Genomic DNA, 10000 nt, shown 5'->3' with positions numbered 1-10000 from the left:
CAACTAAACGTCGAAAGGTTTTGCAATTAGGTTCTGTTTTTAACCGTTTGTTGGCCAATTGGTAAGTTTGCTGGAAATTTCAGCAAACTTATTTTTCATTTGCTCAGCTGGTATCTGTTTGGAGCACCAGTATCACTGACACTAGGACAGCCTTAGTCGAAAGGTGCCTCCAATTTGTTCAGTTAAGTTCGTTAGTAGCAAACTCGCCTACTATGGTTGACCAACTCGCCTATATACAGCTGTAGGCGATTTATCAGAACATAGGTGAGTTTCCACGTATGCGAGATGACCAACATTCCTTTCAATTACTGGACTGGGGTGAGGAGCAGGATTGCCAATCACATATTTTTCAGTTGAATAGTGTAGATATATGTTATTATTTTACAGCTGGATAGTTTTACTTGGCTTTCTGCACCTAAAAAAATCCAGTGGCAATAAAAATTCGCTGAAAAAAGGAGAGAAATGGGAACTCGTAACCACATGACATTGCTGTTAAACAACACTCGAAACGTTTGCTTAGCTGTTAACTAAATCTTACTAAGGTTTAGAAATGCCACAAACACAGACGGTGAAAGAAACATAAACAAAGGAAAATAAAGGACAGAACATAAACAACGAACTGCATTGAGGTTCCTATTAAATAATTTATGCATTACATTTGCCCCGAGACTGTTACATGATATGGTTGTCACTCAGTAAACACACAGAGGCGGAAGCAGTAATCGGTTGGAACTCCACCCCCACCCCCACAGTCGAGGATTATTGACAGCTATAGAGGTATGCCACTGCTGCTCCCACAGTCCTTTCACTTCTGCATCTGCAGTCGAGGAGTAGTGAACGATATGAGTATGGAACAAGTGCTCCCTCACTGATCAAATTATGGCAGCTGAGAAGGATTTGGACAGGGTGTTTAAAGCTGCTGTTGCTTCATCTTCAGTATTTTTTTTTGAAAAAGTGTTCTGAAGGAAAAACAGAGACAGGCATCCATAGAATAATTTGTCTTTGGACTAAAAGAAGACATTTTAGGTGTACTTCCTGCAGGATTTGGCAGTAGTGTTATTCAGACCAAAAGTTCTAGAAAAAATGCATTGTTCCACTTCATCAACTCCAAAACATTTGCAGTTGTGGCACTTCCTTTGGAATACATTTGGAAACAACAGGTCAAGAATCCAAAGAGCCTAATTGCGGAATTAGTGCTGCCAAAATCAGGAAATCAGTCGAGCTTGACAAGGAAATCTCGAAAGGCAGGAGCGCCAAGCAATGGTTTTATTAGGACACACTTCTCACAAAGTGATAGTTGAGTAACTGCTGTTGCTGCTGCTGCAGAACTAGACATTGTAAAATTTTTGTTTTTCTTTCAGATATTAGCATGTTTTATTGGCTAAATTCAAGTTTAAATTAAGTTTATTGTTTAGTATCCGCACACAGTTGATTTCATCCTATAACATGAAGAATTCAGCTTTTCCACAAATTCTTTGTTGCTTGATGGTTTGAAAAGAGGAAGTTCACTAACTGTTAAGCTGGATTTCCAGATGGAGCTATTATTGTATGGATTAAGTCTGACTTTGCTGGTATTTCAGCTAGAGTTCTATTTTGTTTCTGTCATCTTTCCTTGAATTGCAGCATTAGTGGTGTAATGGTCATTGATTATAATTGATCATTAATCCAAAATCTTTAAGCGACGCAACAATTGGTTATGAATGATGACAATCGATTATCACGGACAAATGCGATAATCCTACTTTCATACATTTTAAGTGTTTTGCAAAAAACTTACCTTCAAATTATTGATGGTTGTCTTAGAAATTATTCGAAATTAGTACAATGTACATGTAGCTGGCCATAAACTACATTTAACTTACTGTGATCAAAAAGGTAACAAGAATAGATGAAAGCAAAACAGATATAAACAGCTTTGGAAGATAAAGTTGGTTCCCAGGGTCCTCTCCTCATTGTCTCGTTTTCATGTCATCCACAACAAACATGGCGGCGTGTTTTTTTAATCAATAGATTTTCCACTTATAATTGACGATCAATCAGTTGGGTCAATCCGATTATTTCCAATGATTGATTATAAAATGTCAGCCAATTCCCTTCACTATGCAACATGCAGGTAATTTGCGGTAGAGTCTGATTGGCTCACATTTATAGCATGACACAAGATAACATCACCCATGACAGGTGGGCAGCAGAAGACTTGTTAAGAAATTGCATCAGGCATACTTTTTGTATCCTCTCTGTAGAAAAGAACACCTGATTGCAGGTGCAGCGGTGAGAGCACTCATCTCTCACCAATGTGGCCTGGGTTGGATTCCCGGACTTAGCGTCACGTGTGGGTTGAATTTGTTGGTTCTCTACTCTGCTCAATCTTTTCTCCAGTTTTCCTCTCCGCTCAAAAAGCAACTTATGATTTGATATGAGTTGTTTTGATTTCTGTTCATATGCAGTGTCCTCATTATTATTGGTGCCCCAGCGTTAAACACTGTTGACACGTAACCCACTGACTCAGCACTGGGAGTGAGAATAAACAGATTTTACTTTGTTTAACACCAGATGATGTTACTGGTCAACTGGGGGCATCCTGAAGCATCTTGGGGGCAATGGGTTTAATAAAGTTAATGATAACATGAGTGACAACTTGCTCCAAAATGTTTGGCATGAAATTTCAGCGTTCATTTATAAGTTTACATGGAAATTACAATGTTGCCATGGCAACTTTTCCTACAGTGCCAAAATGACATCCAGATTTGAAAATAACCAATGTCTTATGAAGGTTATTTGTGACTCATGATATTAACAGCGAATCGAAATAATGGTATACTACTGTCTTGTGAAATTAGGGAGTAATTTCACTTGCGTTTTTTTTGTCCAAAATCAAATTATTTCCCTTGCTTAAAGGCTCAGGAAATTATTTGATTTTGGACGAAACGTGCCTGAAATTATTCCCTAATTTCACCTGTCACCAGTTGGTTACCCATACTTATTATTATTTTACTTTATACGTGAGGTGCGCTTATTAATATTTAATATGTTATATCTGTTTTAGGTGCTGAACTAAATGCAACAAGTAGTTCCTTACTCTCTACTCCTAATTGTACCACACTTGGATACAATGTGACTACGCTAACTGATCAAACACTTGAGCAAGATGCATCTACAACTGACTGTCGTCAAAGACATGACAATTTGGAGATTGAACCATCTTTACAGGAACCATTCTTCACTTCTCCTTCAGTTGTTGGTCGCAGGTGGCATTCACTTCGCAGGAGATGCTATCATCGGAAAAGAAGTCAGAACTTTGAGTTTACAGTTATTTCATACAATGTTCTTGCTGATGGCTTATTACATTCACACAGTCATTTGTATGTTGGGGTAGAGCACTGGATGAAAGAGTGGGAATATAGAAGGAGGAATCTTTTACAGGAAATTCTTTATTACGATGCTGATGTAAGTACTGTATCCATGGTCCTAGCTTACTAACAACTTCATTATCATATAGATACATTGTATAAACTTATTAAGTAATTTATTGGCATAGGACATTGGTTCTTTAGTGTGTGTGTGTGCGCCAGACGATTTTACTCGTCAGTGGGAGGCACTTCAGGAGTTTTGTTTTGTGCTGAATTAACCATCAAAGCCCTGGTAATATAATAATTACTTATTTATATTGTTAGAAATCCCAGGATATCGCTCTAAGCAATTTAACCCTGCTTTGGCAAGAGAAAATCTCTGATCCATTTTTGCTGATCGTTTTTTCCAGATTTTAGTAATTCATGAAATGAGGAAATGATCCTCTCAGTTATCAAGACAGTTTAAGCTGTTTATGTTAAAATAACTTAAGTGAGGTCGTACAATGACTGCTTATAAGGAACACCATAGCTGTGCATGTGCAGAACAATGTCCTCCCTCACTGTGGTTGATAATGATCATTTTGTTATTCTGTTATCACTAGATTTTTTGCTTTTGACTTGGTTGGTCTTGAAATAATATTGTGCTGTCACACCTGGATTCTAAAGTTGGTGTATGGGGAATGATTTTTGTGTGATTCTGTGCATATCTTGTTGTGAAGATCTTCTTGTGATTGATAATACCTTCTCTACTGTGCAATCAGTTGGCTGTTGGGTGCTGCAGGGTTCCATTCCTAAAATGTCTTGCTAACAGTGATAAATGGATCATGACATACAACATGTAACATTAAGATTAGAAACTGACGACTCTTGGGCAATGTTCTAAAGAGAAGAGAAAGCCTTTATGCTCATTAGTCATGTTATTGCTGCGACACTGCAAACATGCTTTGAGGGGCTTTCGAAAATTGGATGGACATAAATCTTTTTAGCAGAGCTCCATTGGTAGGAAAATAATATGTTAACCCATCTACTCGAGAAAATTTGGTTTTGGTCACTGGACGACCTTACGCCGCTACATCCACCCCTCCATCCACCCCTCCCTGAATGCCAATGTTACCTGTATTACTTGACCATCCGGGCTTTACGGGCTGGAGATGATACATTCCGCGGTTGTAAAATCTCCGCTGACGCGCTTTCTGGGAGCTTAGCTTTGCAGAATTGTTCAGGAGACTAATACGAGGTTCAAGGAGACTTCGGGAGTTGGCAACAAAGTCTTACACTGCAGACCAAACAGACGCTGGGGGTGGGGGGGAGGTTAGGGAGGGGGGAACTAATATCCAAGCCTTTGCTTGGGGTATTTTTCCAGTACAATAGTGATACAATAACTTTTACTTCAACAAGATCGTGGTGCTTAAAGCGTTGCTGCTTATGGGGTTGTGCATTTAACTAACTAAAACTTAAGCACCAAGAGTATATTAAAATCGTCTTAATGGTATGAAAAAATTAAAATCGTTATTGTTGTGGGTCATTGTTTGTGGAGATTCTACGTGAAAGTTAGAAATTACTGAGATTGTCAGATTTAGAGACCATTCTAGTGTAACTCTTAACGTTGGATGTCTTTGCAAGATCCGGAGTAAGAAGGTTCCACGCCATAAATGCTCTGAATGTTGCTGAATTTTTCATGAAATATGTGTTAAAGCGAGGCACTATTACGGTATTACCGTATTCTTATTTCGTAAGTAATGCATTGGAGAACTCGTCTTGGATAAAATACACAATGTACACCCCATAGAAGGGGGAGTGTAATCATAAAAGATCTTATGTGCTAATGTTGCCAACTTAACTTTGTACATTAAGTGTAAAGAATCCCATTTGGATAAGAATGGGGGTGACAGGCCTACACAACTCTTATCCACGTGTAAAACACGTGGATAGGAGTTGTGTAGGCCTGTCACCCCCATTGTTATCACTGTGATTTTACCAGGCAGGCCCCGTCCTATCACGTGCGAGTACTTACTTTGCGCAAATCTCATTATAGCATGTGAACAATTGGGTGTACGATAAGTTACACTTGAAACTGCACAAAAAAGCACAGAATACGCTTTTAAATTCCGAGAGCCAACCTTTCATGCTTGTCTATCTTACATCAAACAACAGCGCTATTCCATCAAAAACACTATCAATCTAGAAAAGAACACTACATGCTGTAAATAGAACCTTTTAGGCTCAAGAAGAAACACAGCATCAAGCTGTGTACAATATAGCCTGTTCCAGGCTCCCAGATGATAGGGAAAGAGAAAAAATGCGTGCCCAAGCCCCCACTCGCTTTTCCCACGCAGTTGTTTTTGTTTTCCTGACTATCTGGGAGCCTGGAACAGGCTATGTACAATAGGATCGAACGCTACCTGCTCACTTTTCGCGAGTGACAAACCAACCAATAAAATTGCAGGATTTTCCATCCGCCGTTTGAGTATTAAAACTAAAATAAGTTGTCGTTTGCCCGAGTGATACCGAACATTGGTCTCTATCGCTTTCCTTTATCGGCAACTGACGAGATCCCGAAGGATGGAAACCACGGTCTTGCCTGAGAAATACGGCCATGAGTCTTCTAACTGAAGACTGACTTCTAGCAGTCCCAACAACCTCCAAAGAAGAAGATGCCCAATTGGAGATTGAAACGTTACTTTCAGACCATGGCGACTTATTTAGGTACAAAGTCGTAGACATGGAGGGACGAGCGCACCAAACAGAACAAAGAACGAGCGGGAAGGAAAAACGTTCATTGACACAAACGTTTTCAAAGGCGAACCATCCACAAATAAATCTGCATTTTGTAAAGAAACGCATTTCAAACCTACTGAGTAGGTTTCAGTACACACATTTCTCAAGTTGCCACCTCTAAGTGGTAAAAAAAGGGCTTAATCAAGGGCGAAGCACTTAGACTTCCCCGAGCAAACTCCTCTGAAAAGGAATTCAAATCTAAAATCTTGCTTTTTAGAGCACATCTTATAAAGCTTGATGAACGAGGATACCCAGGGCAACACTCTCAGACATCAAATCTTGCCCTCTTACAGAAATGCAAAGAAGATAAGTAAACCTTGTCGTTCGTCACACAATACCGCTCAACGGTGCCTAATCTTAAACAAATACTCATGCAAAAATGGCATTTTATCCAACAGCAACCACAACTTAGCGAAATTTTTCAAGATCCCCCGAGCGTTACGTACAAATGGGGCAGATCCTTAAAAGATATTCTCATTCGAGCCAAACCCTAAGCTGGCTAAAACACGTAGATAGAAGTTGTGTACAGTAGGCCTGTCACCCCCACTGTTATCACTGTGTGCCCGAACTAAAGGAATGCATAACTAAGCATGATTTTCTGGTCTATCAAATGCTGTCCATTACGGAAATTAAGTCTACCTTCAGCACACCATCACACTCAATAATTGTGCCAAGCTGTTTGAGTGACTTTTTCCTTAAGGCTTACATTACCACATACCTTAGAACTGTTAGAAATTATTCGCAGAATCTTAGTATTCATTTTATTTCCTGACTTGATAATTATGTTATGTAACTTCGAAACACCGTGGTTTTCAGTAGTTTTTTAGTTTCTTGTGGATTTTAAGAACTTTTTGGCGTTGTTTGTTAGACAACACTTTGTGCAATCCAGTGTTTTAACTTTTCATAGGTTATATGTCTTCAAGAAGTGGAGAGTTGTCACTATGAAGAGTGGTTTGAACCCAAGCTCGCAAAAGAAGGTAGACTTAGTGTAAATGGACGTTGATTGATGTCGTAATCAGGTTGTGAGGATGTTGGGGGTTCCCTTTATCTAAGGTGAAAATGAAACCAAATTATTATTGTAATGGAGCATTGGGCTAAGTTCCAATGAATATAAAAGCTATTTAGACCACCTTGACATTAACTGCAACATCTGTGTCCTCCAGAAATCTGCTTTGCTCAAAAGGAAAGTACCAGTACTTTCTTTCAAAGGTCCTTGTTGTGATTTGACAGTTGGTACGTGCACAATAAATGCAGTCTTACTGTGTGTATTCAAGAAGATAATAGTTAACAATTATTCCATGAGCGCCCGTTGAATATGCATTGGCTATAACCAGTCTCATATCCAACAAGCACGAATGGAATAGTTGTTTTATTAAATTCCTTAACTCCAAAAGTTTGGAAGTACAAAATACGCAGAGCGAAAAAGCAAGAAAATCTGAGCGAAATCGCAAAAAACTTACCTTGTGGTCAGACAGCCACAGGCTCATCACAAAAACAATTCTTAACCTTTTCGCGTACTTCTAAACGTCGAAATTGTTCCACTCTTTTCACAAAAAAGGTTTTTTTTTTGCTTTATTCAGAGAGAAATTTCGCTTTCCTGCGAAAATAATTTTAACTTTGCAATACTTAGCTCAATCATTTGCCATATAAGGTCAAACTAAGGTATATGAGCTGATAACGGAGATTGAGTGATTCAATCAGCACGAGAAATGCATTAACCGAGGTTGAGAATTTAATAATAGTTATTACTTTTGTTGTTATATCAATGCTGCTACTCAAGATACGTTGAGAAATGGCAAAGAGGACTAGTGCTTGAAAATGAAAATGCAAAACCAATATGGGACTTTGGTTGATAGAAGACAACAATGCTTCGAAGCTATTAAACTCCAGAGGACACAGTGAAGAAGAACTACCTGTTTAGCAAGATGGCGTGTCCACATGTGCTTGATAACAGCGGAACGATCAAGAAAAATTGGCCACCAATATATTTGTAATATTCTCTTTTCTTTCAGCTAATTAGACCAACAGGCCTCACTTTCAAAGTCTTTTTTTGTCCGTGCTAAAAAGGCTAGTCGGGATTCAAAAAAATAGCACAAGGATGAAAGAATCATTATTGGTCGCCGCCGGTTTATAAATAATATTTATTGTGGTTTATAAGTTATTAAAAATAAGCCTTCATTTTGATTTAGGTTATGCTGGAATTTACATGAAGAGAACTGGAGATAAAGCAGATGGCTGTGCCACTTTCTTTAGAAACTCAAGGTTTACTCTGGTGAAATCTCAGCTTGTTTCCTTCAGAAAACCAGGTGTAGAGCTTATGGATCGTGACAATGTTGCCATTGTGGTACTGTTAGAGCCTAAGGCAACAAACCGTTCATCCCGTCACTCAAATAACCTAATTTGCGTGTCCAACACACACCTACTTTTCAACATGAAAAGAGGAGATATAAAGCTTGCACAACTAGCATGTTTATTTGCAGAAATCAATGAAATAGCAAGGATTTCTCCTTCTGAAGATGGAGATGGTCATCATCATCCTATAATATGCTGTGGAGACTTTAACAGCACTCCGTATTCTCAAATTTATAAGTTTGTTGCACGGGGATGCTTAGATTATAATGGAATGTTCCGCGAGGACTTGTCTGGACAGGGACATTTTCATACATATTATTCACAGCCCATAACAAGGAATATCATTCCTTTTGAGCTGGGAATTGACAGTTTTTGCCGCAAAAGAAATGAAGATTCCTCTGATTTTTGCATTGATTCTGTTGATCAGCAGCAAGTGAATTTACAGCCATCAGCTTCCTTTGAAAATAGTGCCAAAACGAAGGATTTTGTTGTCCAGGCAGCCGTTTCAAGTCAATTTCATCATCTACAGAGTACCTGTAGCAAAGTTGATCAGTTAAAAGATAAAGAAGTGGAAAGTGGCATTATGAGCTCTGAGTCTTGGGAGCTATCAACTGATTCTTCCGTTTCTGTTCAGCGTCACGCAGCAAATTTCATGTCCTCTTCCTCAAAGGAATATAGCATCACTGGAGAGCCATCGAGTTCTGCGAACAGTAAAGATAAATTTCAGGATGGGGAACAAACAAGCTGCGAATTGACGGTAAACTCATCTGAAAGAGACTTGTATGATTCTTGTACATTTCAGCGGCATGCCTTTGATTTCTATAGTGTGTACAGACATACTCTCAGAAGTGGCCGCCCAGAGGTGACAACATTTCATGATAGCACATGCACTACGGTGGACTATATGTTTGTTTCACCTGGAATACGACAACACTGCCACAGATGTAAGACACTGCATGGTCCTTTGCAGCTGACAGGGAATCTTGAACTTTTACCTGAGGAAGATATTTCGTATCTTGGTGGATTACCAAATAGATTTCTCTCTTCTGATCACCTTTCATTGTTCGCTTCCTTCTTGCTGCATCTTTGACACTGATAATTAAGATTCCTTTTTTGAAAATATAAACAAGAAATTCAATGAAAAAAGTAGAAGTTTTCATCTTGGAACAGAGCACAGCAAAATCTCAAGTAACTGCACATCACAGTACAGTGAAAGGAGTCGTATAAATGTCATTTTTTGCAATATTTTGTCGCATCACTTCCTTGTTGCTACTTTACCATTCAATTATTCTCTAAGAAGCATTTATTCAAATCTTTGCATTTTTCAATTTTTTAAAGCCAATTAAAGTTGTTTCCCTTCAGACTGTATGTATAATTCGGTAAATATATCTCCTTTTAAATTTTGCCTCACTCATGTTACCTCTTAGGTTTAAGTCTATTAAATACTGTTAGGGCAGTTGATCAGAAATAACTGTGGTTTTTGTGGTAGAAAGAACAATTCCCTCTTGGATTTAATCGAG

The 10000-nt window shown here is 38.6% G+C and overlaps 1 protein-coding gene across 1 annotated transcript in view; it reads left to right on the top strand.

The window, feature by feature from the left end:
- LOC138041919 (protein angel homolog 2-like) overlaps positions 1-10000 on the top strand; it is a 14568-nt gene that overhangs the window by 4263 nt on the left and 305 nt on the right. Inside the window, exons 2-4 of the mRNA XM_068887609.1 lie at positions 3047-3447; positions 7036-7105; positions 8318-10000. The exon at positions 8318-10000 is cut by the window's right edge and continues 305 nt beyond it. Coding sequence (XP_068743710.1) covers positions 3047-3447; positions 7036-7105; positions 8318-9570 — 1724 coding nt within the window. The 3' untranslated portion in view covers positions 9571-10000. The remainder of the gene's footprint in view (positions 1-3046; positions 3448-7035; positions 7106-8317) is intronic.

The sequence above is a fragment of the Montipora capricornis genome, chromosome 3 (assembly GCF_036669925.1).
Source record: "Montipora capricornis isolate CH-2021 chromosome 3, ASM3666992v2, whole genome shotgun sequence".
In the NCBI taxonomy this organism is placed as follows: Eukaryota; Metazoa; Cnidaria; class Anthozoa; order Scleractinia; family Acroporidae; genus Montipora; species Montipora capricornis.
Note: the sequence above shows the minus strand (reverse complement) of the source record. Positions and strands in the feature narration are given on the sequence as shown.